Below are 22,929 nucleotides of genomic sequence, written 5' to 3' on the forward strand. Positions count from 1 at the left end.
TGTGTCATTTTCTGTGCACGCGGAGATTCCCACACGTCACGTGACCACGTCGTGTGGTGTCGTCAGCGGCTCTCGACCCGACCCAGTTGTTCAGCCCGAGTCCAGATCAGGAGGAGGAGGAGGGAGAGTTAATGTCGGCAGCTACTGTGGAGTAAACACATTAAAGGTACGTGTGTGTTAGAGTTAAGTGAGAGTACGTTGTGTTTACAGCGTGTGAGTGTTTTATTTGTTGAAACTGTTTTGTTTTTGTCCGTTAAATAAGCTGGTTGTGCGGCTAGCGAGCTCGGTGCGGTTAGCAACGGTCAGCATCATGCCTGTCGCCACCTGTCACCTAACGTCAGCAACATAGGAAGAGGTGAATTAACAAAATATGATATTAGCACGACGGTTCATATACAGATACAGTGAGTCACAAAGAATATAAATTTGGCTTTAATATACAGCTGTCAGCTCAGCACCGTTAACATGGGGGTGCGGCGTGTGGTCATCGTCTTAAAAAAAAAACCCAAACTTATTAAATGAATCTATCATGGCGACCAGCATCACTGGATATATACCCTTTAAATCACTCTCAGTTCATCAGCATTTTCTCTAAGGTGGTATTTCTGTAAGCTTGGGGCCAGTGTGAGTGAGTTTAACAAATGATCGCAGTGTCGCAGTGTTTATCTGCGCTGCTGAGGCCTAGATGGAGGTGCGCCCGCTGGAGGTGCACCATGAAAACGAGGCTTACTGTTTATGTTGGATCCATGTTTCTGTTTTGGTTTCAGCAACCTTTTTCTGCTCCAGTTTGGTGCGTTAGTGTCCTCCCGTGTACATTCCTGTGTGTTTTAAACCACTATACATTACATGTAATTAATATAACGGTGTGTGATGCTGTTCAAATGTAAATTATTAATATGTTTTTACCTGAGCTGTCAGATATTGGCAGCAAAAGTGCCAAACAAATGTTAAGATTTACAGCTTCTTTGAAAACCTATTTTCTGTGATGATAAACTGAATATCTTTGATGATGGTTTGACAGAACTGACACATTAAATGCTTGGACTTTAGCAGATAATAACAGACATTTTTCGCAATATTTTGACATTTAATGGACCCAATGATCAATCAATGAATCTAGAGAATTATTGGCAGATTAATCAATAATGAAAGCATTTTTTTCTGAGCTTTTCTTCCATATAAGTTCAAGATTCAAGAGGCTTTATTGTCAATTCTACAGTTATGTACAGGCAAAACAATGTTTCACTCTGAACTCTCGATGCAGACTGTGCAAAAGGATAGCATTAGATAGAATTGATGATACAAAAATAAATATAAATAAGAGCAATCAAGTAGTGCAAAGATCTAACTGTAGTCAATTCAAATGTGCAAATATTAAACTATTTGAATAGTAGCTTGCATACAAGACAAAAACAGTGAATGGTGAGTGAGGGTGAGGTAGTTCTCGTAGTTTCTTTAAAGTGGCCGGTGCTTTTTGGGTAATGTGGTTAGTATAGGTAACCAGAGTCTATGAGGGTGGAGTCATTATGAATAATGTGATCAGTTTTGATTGCAACCATTCATACTTCATGCTGTATTTAACTAAACAAATGTAATGTGGATATGATCATGGTCTTACAAAGTACTTACAAAGTGTTAGGAGATGTATGATTATGAATTATCAGCGATGTGCACCTATTTTCACAAGGATGTGAGGATTTGGTGCTTTTCCCTGTTTTATATAATTGTAACTGAATATATTTGAGTTTTGGGCTGTTGGACCAACACTACAAGATATTCAAAGATGTCACCTTGGGCTGTGATGGACAGTTAATACAATTTTCTGGCATATTATAGACCAAATGATAAATTGATTAATCAGTAAAAGCAAAGTGCTGATTAACCAGTAATGAAAAAAATCATTAGTTGCAAGACTTATTGTGTTTTTTAGTGAGAAATCATACAGAATATCAATAGCAAAACCATTCAGTGATTAAATAACCAGACCTTTCTGTTTTGGTTAAACCAGTAATTAAACGCCTGACCAATCAAAGTACCTCAGCTTTGTATAGATGCAATATAAGAACAACAATAGCAATGCTGCTATATTACCCATATCTTGTGTCTATGTATGTGTTGTTGCTATCTCAGCATCAGGCCCTCTACATTAATACTCCACACATGTCCAATTATACGCCGTCTCCATTAGCTAAAAATTGTCCTTTGCTATTTACAGTCTAGACCCCTTATTAAATGGTTTTATTTATAAGTTGGCAGTGTAACTGTTTGAAGTTCTCCATTTACAGTCCGGCTGTCCTGTGTTGATTGAAGCTGAAGGAATATACCTGAGCATGACGCTCATCAGCTCAGTCAAAAACAGCCTCTCTGTTGTTCCCTGACAGGATGTTACTAGGACACGCATGATGCCATGCAGAGCAAATTAGTTTGCTCTCCGTATGACACAGTTTTACAGTGAGGGATTTTGAATGAACATTTTTAATAATGTCGACGGTTATTTAATGAAAGAACAAGGCAAGGGGAGTTGTTATAAGAGAGGTTAGTGGATGTTTCTGCTGTTGTCTCAACATCCAGCTGTGAAACTGACGTAAACTAAATCCAGGATTACTGAACTTCCGCGACAGCCATGAATATAACTGCCTCATCCCATAAAAAGCATTTAAGTGCTTGTTCTGTTTTGCTTTTGAGTGTTGACGAGAGGGGATGTTTAACATTTTGGATAAGTGTGTTTTGCTTACACTTCAGTTTTGTTTGGTAAGATTGTGATTTTCGAGGATCAGTGGGTTTATATTGACCTGACAAGAGATATAGCGGAGTTATCTGCTTTCACTGCCTCCTGAAGCTGGGAAAGTTCTGCTTACACATTACAAGGAGATAATAATTGATTTCAACTCTTAAGCTAGTGATACAAACAACTATTTTCATCTTACAACAAGATGCTTTTAATTTGTAATGACTATTGCTTCTTGTTATTACCACATTCCTCCTTTTTTTTGTTGGAACAACAAAATGTTCTCCTAATAGAGTATGAAATTGGGGGTTGTAATGAGAATCCTGGGAATTTGTTATGGTTTTACAACTGTAAATGTTCATTCATGTTGTTATAATGAGCACAAGGAAATGAAGGAATATATATATATATTATTATAACAAATAATCTGTCCTGTTATTATAAAATAAAAATATAATTGAGATTTCTTTCACAATTGTAGCAGCATGTTGCCATACTATGCTAACCTACCTAAAGTGCAGCCATCTGTCACCAGGCGAGGTGTCTGCAGGTTTGACATAGCCAGAGCTGCTGCTGACACGGCGCGTCACGATGACAATATCTCGCCAGACTGCTGCATCGGCTGGCAGATAGGCTGGCAGCGACTCAGTGGGGGATTTATCTACCAGGTGGTCCATGTGGCAATTTCATAACAGGACTCAAAATGTTACCATTGTGCTGCTTCTGTGGTTTGTGTTCTGTGTGAAACAAGCATGTGAAATCTTTTTTCTCCCCAAAGGTTGCAAAATTTTATTACTCACTCATCATGTGACAATGAAACAGCATTTTATTTTAGATGTCACTCAGTGATAGGTGTTGGTTTGTAGCTTTTAAAAAGTATTGCATGCTCAAAAGTTGGACACTTCATCTTTAAACTGAGTGGTGCTTTTTATTTTATTTAAGTCATCCTCCATCAAAGATTACAACTTTCTATTTTTAACATGTTGTGGTGCCACATATTTTAACACACTGCCCTTTGTACAGGCCCCACTGCTTTTACTGGCTGTCCCTGTGTTGTCACTGTGTTTCATGGTGTTGCTCAAGCATGCACACAGTATGTTGTATATGGGTTTGTGGGGGTATTGTGCTACCCTAATTGTGTTAACGTGGCTCTCTGGCTAGCCCACTGAATCCCCCACCCCGTCTCTATAACCTAATTCCCCTAGTGATAGCTATCAGCAGAAGCTGGGGATATTGGCACAGTCCTTATCCATCTAGCGTCAGGGCGTCTCTCCTAAGAGGATTTGAAATCTCCCACGTAATGCTTGTAAAGCTGCGCAAACAGTGCCCCAAACTGACTCACCACTCTCAAAAAAAATTAAACTGTATTGACTGTGTTCACTTTCACCACTTGTCAGACATGGAAGTGAAACTGTTGTGGTTGCTGAGTTGATCTTGTGCAACTGTGAGATGAGTGGTTAAAAGAGAGGGCACTACCTTTTATTGTCCTTTACTGAAGTGCTTTAACCTCACTCTCGTCTGAAAGTAGTTTCCTCCTCAAAACCAGGGTTTTATGTTAGTTTATTTTGCAGGTTTTTTTACTTCATTAAATCAAATACTTTTCAGTGATTACAGCTGTGTGTATGAACATCATAAGACACAGACATCTGTTGTCAAAATATCAGAGGGGAGTGCATCTCTGCTGACCTAGCTGTTGTGACTTCATGCTCATTTCTGACATTCTGTTGACTGCATGGTGTGTTTCCACGGAGGTAATCCATTGTACACAGATAAAAAGCTACAAACAAGCCAGTACGGATTAAATCAAAATGCTGAAGTCACTTTAGTTAAACATGATTTACAGGATCCTCTTAAGCTTTTGCGACAATTTGTGAATATGAACATGAGTAAGGACCGGGAGATATTCTACAGGTTGTTCACACTAATAATTCAGAACTAGCCTTAATTAAAGTTCAACAAAGTTAGTTACTGTAGTTTTTGTGTCACACATATGAAGAGTTTTACCTTACTGCAGCACACAGTCAAGCTGAAACGATTGATTGACAGTAAAATAATTGGTAGTTATTTTAAGAATTGTTTATATTTTTAAAGCAAAATGTCAAATATTCCCCAGAGACGTCTTTTCAGTCATCACATTTTGCTGCTTTTTTGTGTTATGTTATAATAAACAGAATATCTTTAAGATTTGGACTGTTGTTCGGACAAAACAAGCAATTTGATGACATCACCTTGAGGTTCAAGGTTTAAGGTTCAAGGTTCAGTGTGTAGGATTGAGTGGTACAGTATGTGGCAGTGAGGTTGCACTGAAACTTCTGCTATGTGCAAAGCATGTAGAAAAATGGTGGCCAAGGCGTAAATGCAGATAGCTCTATCTGGAGTCAGTTTTTGAATTGTCAGTTCTGAGCTACAGTGGCGGACACTGTCAACAGCTCATGCTAAAGTAACGACAACACAAGGATTCTTACGTTGAAGTGATTATAAACTAATGAAAACAGTCAATTCCTCCCCCTAATTCCCACAGTCTAAATCTTAAAGGAAATTGTTAGAGACTTAACAATCAATCAATTAATGGAGAAACACTTACAGCCCAGTTTACTGCGACTTACATCAGCACGATTATTTTACATGCGATTTCAGCTTTATCTCCCCTCCCTTACATGGATGGCAAATTCTTTTAAAGCCTGAGTCACAATCTTAAATGCTTTACATGGACATTGGACAGGGAGGAGATCACATGCTTCGACTGTGTGTCTGTAACATGATTAGTTCAGGACTCTTAGGTTATTCAGTTACATCCCATGTTTGTTCAGACGACAGATGTCCTGTCTTGTGTGAGACCAGTGAACAAAGTCTGCATTTCGTGACATCATTACTAAGTAGGGTGTTTGTCAGTTCAGATCAAGACAGTGATCCTGTTAGATAAACCAATATTGACAAAAATGCGAACATTTTACTGACAGATAAATTCATTTTTCTTGTAATTCAACAAGATTGAGTACTCAGTGTACTGTACGCTCCCCCTTACACAACTACTGTTGTCCGGAGAGCCGGGAGGGATATGGCTCCTCAGATGATGACTGTAATCTGTTATGATCTTAATGGAGACTGTCAGTATGAAGCAGAGCCAGCGCTTGTCATGTTTGTCTACAGTCTCTCATTGCACTGTCCTAGTGATGGACAAACAGAGATCATGAGGACACACACCAGAGTCTGGATGCATTTGCCAGAGCGAAATAGAGCAATGTTGCATAACGCTTACTGTGTGGCCTGGAAAGGAGGATAGAGGGAGTATCAGAAACAGTAAGCATGATTTGTAGCTTTCGAATCTGCTGCTGAATGGATATTTTTAAACTCTCGCACCAGTGTGTGTGAAGAAAATAGCATAAGGACCAAGAATGTGTTTGCATACACAGCTGTACTGTATGCGTACAGTAGTAGTAGTCTCAACTGCACAGGCCTATGCACTGTCCACTGCAGACTCAAGCTTTTCTTTTAAAGTCAGCAATTAGGGGATTGGCTTTTGGCTCCCATCCTGCTCAGTAGAAGTTTTCCTGCAGGCCAAACCTGCACAGCACATTTGAAAACAATAATCAACCTTGTAAGTCTGACCCCACTTTTCTGTGGTTCCAGTGTGCAGCTTTGTGCCATGCATGTACATGCTTCATTAGCATTATGTAAATGGCGCAGAAACCTGTTGACCTGGGTTGTGCAGGGGGCCTGGTCGGGGGAGGGACACTGCAGTATTGGCCTATACGTCAGGCCTCTTCCTGACGCAAAGCAGATTAATAATACATTTCGTTACCAAGGCACCACCTGCGTCCATGGTAACACTGTCCGCGCTGGTGTGGACTGTGTTTGCCGTCTCCTCAATTTCTCTCGCACCATCTATCTGTGCTTCATGTTTTCTGCTTGCTAAGTCCATACAGCCAGTGTGCAGGACTGTCACTCTCATGTAGGTATGAATGAGGTTACTGGTGTAAGTATTTTGCTGAGATCAGGTTCATTCACAAGAATCAACTATTTTCACTCCAGGATCCAGTAGACCTATGGTTGAACATGAATGTTTCAGAGTAATTTCAGTATTGCACTGTCAGGTTGAACAAAGAACAAATTGCGGAAAACCACAGTTTAAGGGGTGATTTATTTCTCTCACTGAATCCCCTCCAACATCATCATAACCCCAAGCTGGCTGGATAAAACTGAAAAAAAACAAAACAACAAAAAAAAAAAAACAGTATCCCCAACTCTGTTGATGATCTGCTAATTTGCAAAGTCACTATTCAAGCAAAGAGGTCATACATGACGTAGTTTCAGCTTTCTATTGTGAAGATTTGCAGATTTTCTCTTTTATGCAAAAGTAATCTGAATATATTTTTTGTTGTGGACTCTTGATCAGGTCAAAACAATTTGATTATGACAGCTGTGACAATCGATTTTTTATTTTTTTTTTTACTTATTTCTGACTGTTTATGAAATGATTGATAAGTATTTATACTCTTTGAGAAATTGTGAAAGTAACTGGCAGATTAATTTTTAATGAAAAAAATCAATCAACAATAGTTGCAGGCTTAAGTGACATCAATTATACACTCAATATGATCCATTATTATTATTATATGTGCGGTCATCTCTTTCTAGGAACTGCACTTTCTGCCAGTGACACATTTAGTGTTGTTCCCTTTTGTGCCTCTTTATGCTCACTTCCTCTGTCTGGAGGGGTTCAGACTGGACTTCCCATTGCAGCCATTGCCACAGATGTGTGTGTGCTTCAGATGTGCCTGAACAGCCAGCTGTAACACTAACGTACCCCTCCCCGCTCCTCAGAGCAGTGTGACGCAAATGTCTCATCTGGTGTTTTTGTGGCTCCCTAACCTGTGGCCTACTTTATGACATTAGAGCACTTGCTGTTGCCCACTGCTTTTCAGTGAAATACCACAGGATGAGTGAAAACTGATGAATAAATCATAACTTCTCTTCATCTCCTCCTCTCTGATCTCCGTTTCTGCAGCAGGAACAGCTTTACATTGCTTTGAATTATGTATCCTTATCATGTTTGTAAGATGTAATAATTCACACAGTAATTAATAGATTAACTTTACTTTTAATATTTGGGTATTATTTTCTACAGCAATTATATTTAAGGTGTGTGTGATTATTATCTACATTTCATCTCACTGAATATCATGATTTACTTTGAAATAACGTCAGGTGTGACTGTGAAGCAATGGCGAATGGTTTACATGGCAGAAACACTTAGCTTTCCATTAGGTCAGAAAATCAAACCCTTTCCCTGCTCTTACTGGTGTCCTCTCTCGTTTAGTCTTCTCTTCAGTACTTTGGTTACAGATCTCCCTGATCCATTTCAAGGCCTTGATTACAGCCAGGTGCTCTTCATAGTCTATAACTCTGGTCTCTTTCCTGACCTGTGCTCTCTCCACTGCTGCAGGTGTTGCAACAGTCTTTGTATAGGCCTGTTCCCCCCTTAGGTTTTCTCTCCCAAAGGCACTGTAAGCCTGGAAGTTTCAGCATCAATCATTTTTTTCAGCTTCTTCGACAATCAGTAACACCTTGTGAAGACCAGTTACAGTTGATCTGTTATAGCATAGGTAAAGGGCATATTTTAGCAAAATCAAATCAGCATGATAATGATATCATGATATAGCTGGATTTTAGTTTGTGAAACAGAAAAGCCGTGTTGTAGCTCGGCTCTTTAATGCCTCTGTCCTCTCTTCCTGCAGCATTGTTTGATTGCCAGTCACCTTTTTAATCAGGGATATGTGGTGCTTGTGTCTTTGCCAGTTTGGCCTAGATAGTGTACCATCATTATGTTTTCACTGCTTCCCACTGGGCCTTTTGAGATGTAATAAAGACGTTGAGATTGTAAATATTCACACTGCAAACATAAGATTTAGATTTAAATTTTTACCTGTTCTTACCTTTTTGTGTATAATTTTGCTGAATACAGATGTTTTCATCAATCAAACTCATTCGGATTCTTCTTCTTTTTTTCTCGTAGATTGTTCTAGCAGCAGAGTGAGCCTTCCCCCATACCATGTCCCAGGACAAGAGTGGATACCCTGTTATGGGTGAGAGCAACCCACTTCATAACAATGTCTACGGACCCCCTCAGCCAGGCTTCGGCATGCCCCCACCCAACTACAGCCAAGCCCCAGGGGGACCGTACCCACCAGCAGCAGGCTACGGACAGCCGGGCTTCCCCCAGGCAGGCCCGGGTTTCGCTCCTGGTCCCTACCCTCAGATGCCTTACCCTCAGATGCCCTACCCACAGGGACCCTACCCTCAGGGGCCTTATCAGCAAGGTGTCGCACAGCCAGGCTTTCCCGGTGACCCCACGGGTGAGTGGTTGAACCAAAGGTGTAAGGTTTTTGCAAATAGACTTTCCCCTCTCTAGGCAACCTCGGTTTTTTTTGATACCTGAATGTGTCACAGAGGTGATTAACCACGGCAGATGCTAAAAAAACCCACCCTTGAACATTTTTCATCCAGGTCAACAAGAGCAGACATTTCTCTCTCTGGTTTAGATCAGACTGAACACAGATGACTGGGCAATCAATGAGATGATCAATACTGCAATCAGAGTGTGCTGAGAACACCACAGACGTGTATACTTTTGTGCCTTTTTGCCAGTTGTTTAAAAGAAAAACTAACAAACTAATCATCGTACTATTGTCCTTTACCAGCACCTGCTGGCAGCCCTGGTTACCACGGTGATGGACCTCCATCTTACTATGACAATGAGGAGTTCACCAACTCTGGCTTTGAAGACAAGACCATCCGACAAGCCTTCATCAGAAAAGTAGGCCCTTTACCCTGTCAGATGGATTAAATGGGTCTGGTGAATTAGTAAATAAAGCATGTAATACAACGTATTAATATATAATATCACCAATACATGATGTCTCCCCTCGTCTGCTTCATTCCTCTTTCCCACCAGGTCTTCATGGTTCTCACAGTGCAGCTTCTGGTCACTTTCTCCTTTGTTGCCGTCTTCACCTTCGTCGATGACGCCAAGTACTTTGTGCGACGTAATCCATGGACGTATTACGTGTCCTATGCAGTCTTCTTTGTGGCTCTGATCGTCCTCAGCTGTTGTGGAGACTTCCGCCGCAAGCACCCCTGGAACTTGGTTGCACTGGTAGGAGTCTGCCCTCATACTAAATCATAAAGAAGTATGGATCAGCTGTTGTCTGTTTACATAATAGGTAAACAGATTCATGCACAGTGAATGTACCATATTAATGCATTATGATTGACAGAAATATAACGGATAACTTTTGATAATTAATTGATCATTTTGAGTCATTTTCAAGACTGTTTTGAATAATTGTGGGCTAATTATATTTGGGTTTTTGTATTGTATTGTTAAGACGAATCAGGGTTCAGAGGATAAATATGTGACGTCTAATGCGTGATACACCAGTCAGCCAAAAGATTAAATCCTCTGGCGGGTGAAGTGAATAACAATGATCATCTTGTTACAGTGCAAAGTTCTGTTGGGAAATCTTGGGTTCTGGCATTCATGTGGATACCACCTGGCACGCTCCACCCACTTAAACACCAGTACAGACCAGTCACCTCCCATTATGGCAACGGCACTCCTCAGTAGCTGTCTGAGGAGCTGGTCTGAGGAACATGATAAAGAGCTCAAGGCATCAACCTGGCCTCCAAATTCCTCAAATCCCCATCTGATCAAACATCTGTGGAACGTGCTGGTACCCCACCCCACAACTTGGTGTGGTGCCAGACACCAAGGGACACCCTCAAGAGGTCCTGTGTTCATGCCTTAACAGGTCAGAGCCAAGTCTGGTCCAAGGAGCACCCACCGTAGATCAGGGCTACCTCTAGTGTACCAGCACGTCCCACAAATGTTCGATCAGATTGGGATCTGGGGTATTTGGAGGTCAGGTCGACACCTTGAGCTCTTTGTCCCATTCCTTGGGTCATGCCTGAGCAGTTTTTGTGATGTGGCAGGGTGCATTGTCCTGCTGGGGGGCCACTATAATAGATAAGTGCTGTTGCCATGACGGGGTTTATTTTGTCTGCAATGGTGTCCAGGTCGGTCAAGCACATCAAGTGGCATCCACATGAATGCCATGATCAAAGGTCTCCCATTGCAGAACATTGCACTGTAACAAGATGATCAGTGTTATTCACTTCACCCACCAATGGTTTTAATGTTTTAGCTGATCAGTGTATGTCAGTTTTACAAACCGCAGTGTGTTTACTTCCTGTCTGTGAGAGTGGCTAGCTACCATTGCTCACAGCTATCCGACTGTCAGATGGAGGCCTTTCATGTTTTCAGGGAGTGAATGAAGGGATGAGGAGATAGAGGTGAGGGAGAAACTCAAATGAAAGTTGATAAGGTGCAACTGATTTAGGATTTAAAGGAAAAAGGAGGTACAGAAACAGAAACTGATTCAGGACAAGCCCAGGAGTCATATGATAGAGAAACATGTAGGCTACAAATTCTGTGAAGGCAAAACTGTTGGGGTGTGGTATAAGATGATTGACAGGTCTTTTAATACAGGGATTAACACTATATAACAACTCTATCAGTGTATTGTTTTCTTATGCTGTTCAAGGGATTAACATCATGAATGCTTGTAGACACAGTAGTGATTTTCTTCTTCCATCAACATCAGTCAATTATTGTGATATATTCCAGACATCGATCATAAAGACTACATAGATTGTTCTTGATTCCAGATTGGTTCTTTGGTATGTTGATGGTCCATCTTTTCATCATCTCACCTGAATCTACAACATGTTATGTATGTCATAAAGAATGTTCATTTGAATGTATGTTTTCTGCAGTCCATCCTGACCCTGAGCCTGTCCTACATGGTGGGCATGATCGCCAGCTTCTACGACACAGATACCGTCATCATGGCCGTCGGCATCACTGCAGTGGTCTGCTTTACCGTCGTGCTCTTCTCACTACAGGTCAGCACACACAAACAGCTGCTTGAAGAAATGCACTTGAATCTCTACAGACAAACATTGTAACTCTGGTTCAAAAACAAAAGTAAGAATTTCTCCTGGTTAGTTTTTACATTGAGGTGTGTGACCCTAGCCAGTCTCACACACTGCATTTATATCATGTAGAGACAAGCTGAGAAAGACAGTTACAGGTACTGACTGTAAAATCTGTCTTTTTGATTGATTTCTTAATTTTTCAAATGAAGTATTTCAGCAAATAGCTTTGTGTGTCATAGACTTAGACTCAAGGCAGGGCAGTTTTACCTGTATAGCACATTTCATACACCAGGTCCATTCAGTGTGCTTTACAGGGCAATAAAATACAGAAAAGTAAAGGTAAAAGGTGCAAAGTACAAGCAAGTGATACAGAAGATACAAAATTTTAAAAGTAAGCTTGCGCAGTTTAAGTCATTGAAAAAAAATAAAACACATAAAAGAACGCATTAAGTATTTCTACATGTAGATGCACAATAAGTTAATTATTAGGCAGAGTATACAGTGTAAAATAGGAATGTTTTAAGCTTTGGAGGTCAGAGCTTGTCACATATATATATATATACATATACTACGAAGCCAGTTCAATGTACCCAGGATATCTTTTCGTTATCTGGTTTGATCCACCCTAACATTGGCTGTCTAGATAACTGGTACTCCAAAGCTGGTTATCAACCAGTTCAGTCAACTCTGGATTTCCCTATCTTGCCACGAGCATTCATGTGAAAGAGGCGGGGGTGTTAACTACAAGTGACATCATCAGAACCATGCATATGAGATTTGATGAAACAGTAGCACAAGTGTCCATGTTTACGAGACAGTAAAATGTCAGAGGTCTGCGATGTAAACGACAATCTGTAATTTTAAAAAGGAAAAACTGCAAACGTTGTAAACCCTATCCAAAAACTCACGGTCATCCTAGACTTAAATTACATGCAGGTATCACTGAGCTATGGGCCTGTGTGACATTAGAATAGAGTATTTTTTGCTGTTAAGTTGGATGATGATGAAATACACTTTAAAGTAACACCAGACTGTTTCTGCTACTGAAGTAAAGGGTGGAAAAGCAGTTAATAACTGACTGATGAAAATGTTGCATTTATAATAACAGGACCTTATTAAGAGCGTGTAGATTATTTTACTTGTAAAATATTATCTTTTTTATCCTAGTTCTTAGCACGTAGGTGTCTCATGTTATTTTGAGTTGCAGTGATGGAATCAGAGTGTAAAAGTAGCTGCGGACAAAAATAAACTTTGCATAATTTCAAATCCTGCTAAAATCACACATATCTCTCCATATGTTTGAAGCTCTCTTTCTAAGCCAGTGGAAACAGAGCCGTGGAACAGTGAAGTGATTCTACTGACCTATACCAGCATATAGGCTCCTCTTTTTTCCCTGTCACTCTTGACTTTAATTCATGGATACTTTTTTCTTCAATGATCTGATTGGTCAGAGGTCAGGATGTTGACAGGCTGTGATCTGATACTCTGAAGGTAACCTGTTTTGGAGCAGGTTAGCTGTGGTAAAAAGAGAACCAGCTTCATAGTACTGAAAACCTTGAGTTTACCCCGAAGTCACCTCACTAAGTCCAAATCCTGCTTCGTAGTACAGGCCTCAGGTCTGTGTTTCATGATAACAAAATGCTGCTTCACAATGTTTTGTTCTAACTTTTGGCACGCCCACTAGGTCAGACCCAGATGTCCTTAGGGTTCAAGGAGGTTCATACAGCACTGTTAAAAAATTACTACCTTAATGGTTAACAGCTTTTTCAGTGATCTAATCTTAAAACAGTAGGTGCGACATAGGCTGATAGTTATTTAGTGCAGTAGAATCAAGACTTTACTGCTTTTAAAGAGGCTTAATTACTGCAGTTTTCAAAGCAGAAAACGTAATTGTTTGTGGTACAATACAGCACACAATAAACACAGTTAAAACACACAACAAGACAAAAACTAAAGTGATAAATGAGACATATGTCGCACATCCCAATGTATAATATGATGCATGTAGTCTGACCATAGCTTGGTGAGTGATTGCCATAGGAACAAATGACTTACAGAGTATTCAGACTGGTCTTGAAGTGAATTCCCGTACGTCCTTTAAGTGGTGAGACTCATGTCTCATCGAAGCTCATATTTTCCAACATTTTGACTTTTCTTTTCTCTCCTTCTTCACCACAGAGCAAGTATGACTTCACTTCCTGTCGGGGCGTGCTGTTTGTGTGCCTGATTGTGCTCCTGCTCTTCTCGTTCCTCTGCATCTTCATTCGCCACAAGATCCTGCACATTGTCTATGCCTCACTGGGGGCCCTGCTCTTCACCTGCGTAAGTTTCAAAATGAAACATTAATCACATTAATAAAGCTCAGTGGTTGTTGCTTGTGTTAAGTTTTTGCCGTTACGTTGCAAATGTCTAATTTAGTGCAACACGTGGATGTCATTACTTGAGGAAGAACAGTAAGTCTCATCAAAGGTCTAGTCGGGTAATTTGATATTTGTGGGGTAATGGCGTCCAGACAGGATACAGTTACCATTGGCATACAGTACAGACAGTTTTCCACCTTCCAGTGAACTTTATTTTGCTCAATAAGGGATAATTACATCTGCAGGACGTTTAATAGTAGAGCACAAACCGGATAGGAAAAAAAAAAATCATGCTCATCATGTTATTAAGATCTGAATATAAGAGCCAAATTCAACCAAAACAGCTGTTAAAACACTACAAGCATTTTATTTTATGAGGGGTAAAGTAAGTGTTTAGTACCAACAGAGGAGGTTGAAAACTTAAAGCTGGGGTAGGCAGAAATCTGGAAAAGGAAAAAAGAAATTTAACACAGAATTTGAAGATACACCCTCCTCTTTCAGCCCCTGCTTGACCCACTCTCTTTCTCTTACACTGTTTATCAGACCACAAATGAGATAAAAAATTAGCTAGGTAGCCACCCCACAGTCCCTTTGCCTCGATCCCCACCGCTGTGGACTGCTTTTCCAGGAGAAGCAGGGATAAGCACCTCGGCAGGAGGAGCACTGCTTCTACCGGCGAGGTGATCTGTAACATCGGGGAACGAGGCAGAGGACACACCATGATTTAAGGCTCTCGCTAACGTAAGCTACATAAAGTAAACTTGAAGTTGCAGAAGTGAGCCTTTTGGACGTTGAATACATGTTCCAACACAAGTGGAGCCAGGTTGAAAACCCTGCCTTTTTTTTGTCTGAGTCGTGTGCATGAGCATGATCACTGCATCAATTTGTGGTCCCATTTAACGAAAGAGGGAGCTGCGTTTACTCTTGCAGCTCTGCTGTCTGAGCGTGGCCTTAGGTAAACTTGAGAGGAGATGTAGGGAAAGTGTGTCCAGACTTTTGAATTGTAGTGTATGTATGATGGCCAGCTGGGGTCCTGTTGTGTGGAGTTTGCATGTTCTCCCCATGTCAGTGTGGGTTTTCTCTAGGTTCTTCAGCTTCCTCCCACAATCCAAAGACATGCAGGTTAGCTTAACTGGGGACTCTTTATTGCCCATAGGTGTGAATGGTTGTCTGTATCTATGTGTCAGCCCTATGATTGTAAGGCGACCTACCCAGGGTGTCCCCCACCTCTTGACCTTTGTCAGCAGGGATAGGCTCCAAGCTCAAAGAAAGCAAGCAAGCAAAAATTACAGCTTGATTTATGACAGAACATGGCTGTACATATTTAGTGTCTCTGAAATAAATCATTTTTGTGTCATTCATTTTTGATCCCAAGTGTCGAATTCTCTTGAAATGACTATTGCCCTGCTTTTTATCTCTCTGCAGTTTTTGGCTGTGGACACTCAGCTTCTCCTGGGCAACAAGAAGCTGGCCCTGAGTCCAGAGGAGTACATTTTTGCTGCCCTCAACCTCTACACTGACATCATCAACATTTTCCTCTACATCCTGGCTATTGTGGGACGCTCCCGTGAATGAGGCTGCTCCTTGGAAAGAACAGGAGGGAGATACAGAATGCCTCCCTTTATTGTGAAACATCGCTAACATGCTCTCCTAAATCCATTAACTTTTTCTTCACTTTCTTTTCCCATGACACTCCTCATTTTCTCTCCTATCACACACGTTTTTTTTTAAAAACAGGTAGTTGTGCTGTGAACCAGATGCAGCCTGTCATAAAAATCCAGCTGAGAGGGACATTATTTATTTAACACAAATCTTGCCATTAATGACAAAATGATTTCCTCAATTTTGACCACTCTGCTTGCTGTAACTGTCCTCTGCTTCTACTAACACAGAAGGCTACATTACCTATCCCCCCACTTCCAGTTTGGCTCGGCACAAACCGTGTTAAAACATGTTATCCTGTGGATGCTTGGCACTCAGCCTTGCCTTGCTGCAGAGATTAAACAGAAAAAGAGCGGGGACGGTATCCTCAGCGCCTAATACTGATGCAAACCAGCTTTGCCTGAAGAGAGTTAGTGCTAGAAATACCCTCCTCTTTCAATCTGTCTTTTCTCCCAAACGTATCTCTCCCTTTGAGCCCGCTGGTGTTCAGTAACTCTGCATGGCAACACTGGAAACACAACTAAAGATGTGTTATGATTCTTTAGAGCTACCAGGGGGATACCTCTAGCTTGCTTGTCACAGCTGTATATAGTTATGTGTACTATTGTATATGATGCTAGTATATCCTACCCCAATGCCCCTGAAAGGCATGCTGGAGTGATTCGTATGGATGTGTTGCTTTTCGGGAAAAATTTGCTCTGATATCAGAACGTCTCACATACCCAGTACTGTAACTAAAATAGTATAATGGCAAACGAATGAAGATCAATGTTGGATGTATATGACTAACAAGAACATAATATTTATAAACTATATATTCTTATGGAATATCTTTTCAAAAGGAAGAAGAAATTATGTTTTGAAATAATTTCCAAAGCCGACATGTCCTCTTACCCTTCTTCCTTTTTTTTCCTTACTGTCCTCACTAATTTCCTCTCATCTGGTCATTAACATGAAGTGAAAATCTAGTGCTGTATTAATTTTTTCCTTATTATAACCAATGTGAACTAAAGTTTAAGTATAGGAATTTCTGACCACTCCTATGCCAAGCTGATCCAAGTTTCACAGCCACTGGATTTTAATATAACTCTCGTGAAGTAGACAGACGACAGACTTATAACTTATCTATTTATTGAGCTTGATGTAGATAACAGGGTTGCTTTGAGGTTGCTTTTGGCTGCTGTTGAGAAAACACAAACTCCAAATGGAAAGTTTAAAGACTATTATTTAAGGTGATTGTGAAACCATCACATGCTGGTTACACTCATAAGCTAAAGGAATCAAAATGCACTGGAAGCCAAAATACTCTTTAAACACACACAACTTGAATGATATATTTAACATGAGCATTTATTTGTTTTGATTTTTCACCTCTTGCATGACTCTCTCCTCTCATTTGCATGTGCAGATAATGCGCACTGTACAGGTATTCCTGTTTTGGGGAGACACAGTGTCGTTTGGCAGCCCTGTTAGACTTTTTTTTAACTCTTGTGTTTGTATCTAACTAACGTGTATGTGTACATAGAACTCCTAAGTGGTTTGATGTGTATAGATAAAGTCATTTCGGGGCTTTGTGGGTCTGTTTGCATTGTATATTTGCATTAAATCAAAGTGGAACCGCATTCCTCTACACTGCTGTTCGCTTTTCATTAAAACTGATACAATGTAAAGGTGTCAGACTTTGTGTGTTCATTTACCCAAGCCCCTCTGAAAACTTTTTCAAAATAAAAGGGTAGTATGTAAATGAGAGGTCATAGTACGAATGCAGAAGATAAGTTTGAGGTAATTTATTAACATTGTCACTATTGCTTAGTGTTGGGAAGGTTACACTTAAAATGCAATAGGTTACAAATTACTAGTTACCCTGTTTGAAATGTAATATGTAACATAACTGTTTTAACTGCTCCATCAAAATAATCTAACTTATTACATTGGTCACTTGTTGATAATTGACATGTTTGAAACTGGGCTATCTAGTTAAAAACCTCCGAAAACATAAGTGCATATGTGTTGCATTCAAATTTGATCTGCATAGCTCAGAAATATGCCAAAAGGAGGCCTTGCTGCACAGTGACAAGATGCAAAACAACAGAATTAATGTTTTATTTAGACTCTGTAACTCTGTTACATGTAGTTAGGCCCCAACAATGCATAGGTTGTCAGCTATCAAGCTGAGTCTTTATTTTTCAGTATTAAAATGTTCCTCTCAGTGCATATCTAGGTCACATGTCTTAAACAGGGTTAAAGAATGGTTGTTTAAAGTTTTCTTATGCCATATTTCTGTGTGAAAAATATTTGCCAATTCAGCATTATTGTTTTCTTTTCACTCTTGAATACTGACATCCAGTATGAGGTCAGGTTAAAGCCTATGAACTGTGGATAACTTGTTACATGTTATGAGCAATTTTGATTTTAAAGAATTGAACGTCATCAAAATAAAAATTAATCAAACTAAGTTTAATAACAAGCCATTTTTATAGTCAAAAATATAACTGCAAGTGATGTACATGGAGATTTCAACTGTAAATGTGGATATTTGGAGTAAATTGCAGATTAACCTTACCCTGTAAGGGGAGGGGGTCAGCAGCTCAGTCTGCAGGCTCCTGGTTTGGAAACAGAAGGGTTGTCGGCTCAATTGAATGTATGTATAAGTCTTGTAGATGCATGTCTGTGTATTTCGGGCCTGTGTGAGTGCAAAAAAAAAATAATTTGCTTATGGGGATTAATAAAGTATATCTTCATATTGTTTGTGATTGCCAAGGGGGTGTCATTCATTATTATTCATTTGTAATAAAACATTTGTGGACATATGGTATTAATTTTCTTCAAGCAACTGCCAAGTTTATGGCACTGTTTACTTCCCAACTACAAGAAATAAACACTGTTACAACGTATTTTCCTGTAGTGCACGCGCGGCGCCAAACGTCGCGTTCCCTTCTCGTCCTCCAGTCCCGTCAGTTAAGTGGGCACGTCCGCCATTTTGAGAGTTGCGGAAAAATCTCTTGTGGCTGGATTAACGATGAACGAACAGGCAGGTTAGACGGCATACGTTTTAATTTACTTACAAGTCACTATCCTGGCTAATTTCTACTGATTTTAAAACGCCTACGAGAAATATTTTATAAAACAGTTACTGTTAAGTTATTAACTTAATTGTAATTATAGCAACTGCCACTTAACTGTTGGCTTTGTAACGGCTTAGCCAACGTTAGCTAGTTTAACGGCTAACAATATCCTGTAGTAATAAAACGGTGGTAACGATTTGTAGCAGAATAGACAGTAGTTTAGTGTCAAAATCTTCCTTGTAGCTGGCTGCTAACTCGATCATTACAGTTAAATACGTGTCATTTAATCTTGAAAAGTCATTGACAACGGCTAAACGTTGTATTTAGGATAACGTTATCTAAAAAGTACGTTAACCCTCACACTCTGAGCCGAAACTTGAAGTGACATTAGCATTGTTGTGTATGCAGATAGCTTGTTAATCAACATAAACTTCATAATTTTTAGCCGCACAGCTAATTTTGGGCAAAATATGACACTACATTAAGTTCACCTTTAGCCAGGTAACACTCATGGGCACAGTGGGACATGATGGGAAAATAAGACAAAAACTTGTTATGTATCTAACATTTCTTTTCATTCAAAACAGAATTCAACATTGATGACCTGATTAATAATATTCGACTGAATGGAGGTAAAGTGGGGCCAAGTACAATTGAAACAAATCTTGAAAATCCCCAGAGAGGCTGATATTATTGTCTTTTCCTGCTTTCAGTTGAAGGAATGCAGGAGCCCGAAGTTGAAGAGTTGGTGGACAAAATAAGGAACACGCATGAAGGTAGTGTTTAACTGACTTGGACCTATCGTGTGTTTTATATTGCTGGTAAATCAGATATTCTGATTCGTCGTGTTTATATGTTTGTATGAAGTACAGAAGAGAAAAGGAAGTTGACACGAAGGGTGTTCAATAGGCCTGGTCAGACCCAATAGCGACATCTGTCGGACAAATAGTAGACGAGTTTTTTTCTAGGTTACACTCTTCCACCTTCCACGTCCTTCCGTCGTCGTGTTGAATTGCTGTGTTACGGCAATTTTATAAATTAACTATTAGCTTGTTATTTACCTGTTGTATAAAGAGATCATTCATACTGGTGTGAGTCCTGATACTACAATCACGTATTCACTGTTCTGTACGGGCCAGCACTAATTTAAACTGGTAACTTAGCGATAGCAAGATTTAGTGTACCATCTTGACATTGTAGTTAGTCTTCGTGAAACTACACTTCCGCTTCCGGTGATAAATCGCGCTGGGGTATTTTCTTTATTTATAATAAAAACAGTTAATACTGAGCATGTGAACCACGTGTAGCGTCTCCTATACAGATAATCTGATCGTACGATGTGAAAAGTCTTCAACACGGGGGTCTGAGATTGTTAAAAAAAGCTTTGTAAAGATGCACCAATGAGAAGGCTCGTTGTGCTTTCCATATGCTAATAAACTCGCGTTTCGTTTTAGTTTTTACAGAAAGGATAGCACACAGAACAAAAATCTTTATACTCTAACATAGTAATGGCCCGAGGTTAAGCAAAACTATACATGTGACAAATACAAATTGAACACTATCGTGGGAATTTCACACCATGAGTAAGACAGCTTTTTGTAAGGATCATATCAGTTTTTTCGGCTGTTTTGAAGTATCTTCAGTAAGGTACATCCTTACCTGTTATTCCTTTTAAGGAGTATCAGATCGTGATGAATGGAGACTTATGAGATATGATTAATATCTCTGTCTTGTGGGGAACAGCAACACCCCACAGGACTCATTCTGATCTCTCTTGTCAAAAATAAGAATATGTAGGATTATGTAATGGATTATTTCAATTATACAGTTATCTGGGGAAGTCAACTGCATTCTTCCTTTAGAGTATATCATAAATGCTTAAGTGTCTGTTGGATATAACTGTACAGCTGCCGGGTTTTAATTACACTGTGTTTTGTTCAGCTAACAGAGCCACGGAAAAAGACATTAAGGAGATGGAATCAGTCATTGGCTCTTTGCAGGAAGAACAAGCAAATTGTAAGACTCAAAATCATCACCAATAATTGTATTTGACCCACATAGTGTACAATATATTATTGTACCTGTTGCTGAGATGTAGTCAAAGACCCACTAAAAGTAGAGAGTGACTGTATACCTGTCCTCTAGGCAATCATTTTTGCACTATGTACCACATACAATAGTGTACATTATTACCAGGATTTTTTTTTTTTTACAGTACAAACTGAAGCAGAGCGACTGGAAGCAATTCTTGAAGAACAAGAAGGTACACACAAACAATCGTACATTTGTAATAATTGTTGCCCAATAAGTATGAAGATTTGATGTCATGCAGAGTTAAAGTTTTGGTTGACTGTATCTGGAAACAAATCTGTCATCTGTTGTAAATATACACAGACAATAAGTATGAATAAGCTGATGAGATGAAATGTTTTTCCCCAGAGTTGGCCAGGAAGGTGCAGATCCAACAGGAGTTGTCTGAGCAAGCCTGTTTCAGGTAAATTAATCCCACTAACCAGTTTATGGATGTTTTTAATGTGTGTTGTGCTGGAATCTCAACATGACACATCAGCAGTTTCCTTTCTCCATATTTTAAGACCTCAGTTGTATGTTTGTGATATACAACACTAGATGGCAGCAATTTATCAGAATCCAGGATACTGTAATTTGTCTGGTTTCAAATCTTTTCTATATTTTTTAGATCTACTATGACACATAGTAGTACTTTGACACATTTTTTTCTTTAGCTGGTCTATTTGTAATGTATATTGGGACCTAATTACCTAACTTCCTTTTTTATATACACATTTGAAACTTTTAAAAACACTGTACCTTTTTAATCATACTTCTGTATCCTGTGGCATATACTGACCGGAGTCACCTCCACCAAGATTGTTTAAAATGTTAAAATTAAGATCACACATCACTGAATTTGAACTTTTTGCAAAGAAAACTTAATTGTTGTAGCACCGAGGCTAATGGGTGTATGACTCTGGACATCAAATATATATTTGTTGGTGGAAAAAAAAAATAAGTTATATCATTTAGTAGACTTTTGAGTTTGGCACATATGTGGTTCTTTGTTTTTCCTGTCAACTGTTCACTTTATAGTTTAGCATGTTGTCTGTGTTGTTTACTTTCATCGTTGTTATTAATCTAGCAAGCTGACAAGCACATTTTCATTTATGTGGTTATATTAGACTGCATTAGCATAATGTATGATTGATTGCATATAAACAGCATACTTAGGTAGTTCATGGCCGTAATGCAATTGTGTGTACTGTCACAGGATCATGTTATATTGATATGTCATATCCAGTATTACACAAATCAGGTTTATGTTGTAATTGAGTTGTTCTTAAAGACATGTTACCTGTAGACTTTCTGTATGTAGCATCCAATGTTGTAATATGAGGAATATTCTGCGATCTGTGATGTAGTCTCTGAACAACAGGTCAAATTTTTGAAGTGATGATTAATTAATTTTTCACATTGTGCCAAGCATTGTTGGGGAGAAGTTAACGACATGTAGTTCAATTACTATTTTAACTACAATATACAGTAGTTATGTGGCAGGTTAGCTACATTCAAATCTCAGTAGCTTTTTCAGTAGTTGACCACTTTGGACTATGTAGTTTAAGTTATTGTGACAAATTACATATTCATAGTTTCTCATGGTTCCATACAATATGGAACAATGCTGCAGCTTACATTTAATGACCATCACCTGCTATTTGACTAAAATCAACTCTGGTTTGCAACCAAGATATCTGACACACCTACACTTTACTCAGTGTCTCTTCAGTTAGACCTCTGTGTAACAACATGAGGTTGTTCATTTATCAGGTGGGATCATCACCATGATGTAGTTCATGAAAGTAGTTTTACTTTGACTTTTTTTTTTGAGAGCAGTTAAGATGTAGTTTTTCTACTCTTTATTAAATCTCTAGTGGTTTGGTAAACTACAGTTTTAAAGTAGTTTCTCCAGCACTGGTGCCACATCTGCTTTGCACTCTGTAGGTGAAATAATGATGCTGATCAAAATATATATTGTTTTATTTTATTATTCTATATTTTAAGGCATGGTTAGATCGTGCACTCTGTGTTTGTGTGTGTTTTG

At 39.3% G+C, this 22,929-nt stretch overlaps 2 protein-coding genes and 1 non-coding gene across 6 annotated transcripts in view; all 3 read left to right on the top strand.

Annotated features, from left to right (window-relative positions):
* Positions 1-15: 15 nt before the first annotated feature.
* Positions 16-17,424, top strand: grinaa (glutamate receptor, ionotropic, N-methyl D-aspartate-associated protein 1a (glutamate binding)). Its single transcript, XM_049602458.1, has 7 exons — positions 16-166; positions 8,745-9,084; positions 9,430-9,545; positions 9,684-9,884; positions 11,564-11,692; positions 13,904-14,047; positions 15,511-17,424. Exons 2-7 carry the CDS (start codon positions 8,781-8,783, stop codon positions 15,658-15,660), a joined length of 1,044 nt encoding a protein of 347 aa, XP_049458415.1. The 5' UTR covers positions 16-166; positions 8,745-8,780; the 3' UTR covers positions 15,661-17,424.
* Positions 17,425-18,567: 1,143 nt separating this feature from the next.
* The window catches only part of si:ch211-199g17.9 (uncharacterized protein LOC108180085 homolog), a 37,850-nt gene continuing 33,488 nt past the window's right edge, over positions 18,568-22,929 (top strand). For 3 of the 4 annotated variants that reach the window (XR_007451456.1, XR_007451457.1, XM_049601898.1), the window contains exons 1-6: positions 18,568-18,782; positions 19,400-19,444; positions 19,526-19,588; positions 20,754-20,828; positions 21,028-21,075; positions 21,252-21,306. Coding sequence is in view for 2 of the 4 variants with exons in the window: in XM_049601898.1 (XP_049457855.1) it covers positions 18,767-18,782; positions 19,400-19,444; positions 19,526-19,588; positions 20,754-20,828; positions 21,028-21,075; positions 21,252-21,306 (302 nt within the window). In the remaining 2 variants the exon portion in view is untranslated. Of the gene's footprint in view, positions 18,783-18,842; positions 19,158-19,399; positions 19,445-19,525; positions 19,589-20,753; positions 20,829-21,027; positions 21,076-21,251; positions 21,307-22,929 lie in introns of those variants that run through there. The other variant, XM_049601899.1, reaches the window with a different exon arrangement.
* On the top strand, positions 20,449-20,581 carry LOC125905443 (U8 small nucleolar RNA). Its single transcript, XR_007451660.1, has one exon. It is a non-coding gene; the product is annotated as a U8 small nucleolar RNA (small nucleolar RNA).

Source organism: Epinephelus fuscoguttatus, linkage group LG17, assembly GCF_011397635.1.
Source record: "Epinephelus fuscoguttatus linkage group LG17, E.fuscoguttatus.final_Chr_v1".
NCBI classification, from domain to species: Eukaryota; Metazoa; Chordata; class Actinopteri; order Perciformes; family Serranidae; genus Epinephelus; species Epinephelus fuscoguttatus.

Bases quoted from the DNA above. Each gene is read 5' to 3' on its own strand.
- grinaa (XM_049602458.1), top strand. From the start codon at position 8,781: ATGTCCCAGGACAAGAGTGGATACCCTGTTATGGGTGAGAGCAACCCA. The intron at 9,085-9,429 runs GTGAGTGGTTGA...GTCCTTTACCAG, and splicing joins CTTTCCCGGTGACCCCACGG to CACCTGCTGGCAGCCCTGGT. The intron at 9,885-11,563 runs GTAGGAGTCTGC...TGTTTTCTGCAG, and splicing joins CCTGGAACTTGGTTGCACTG to TCCATCCTGACCCTGAGCCT.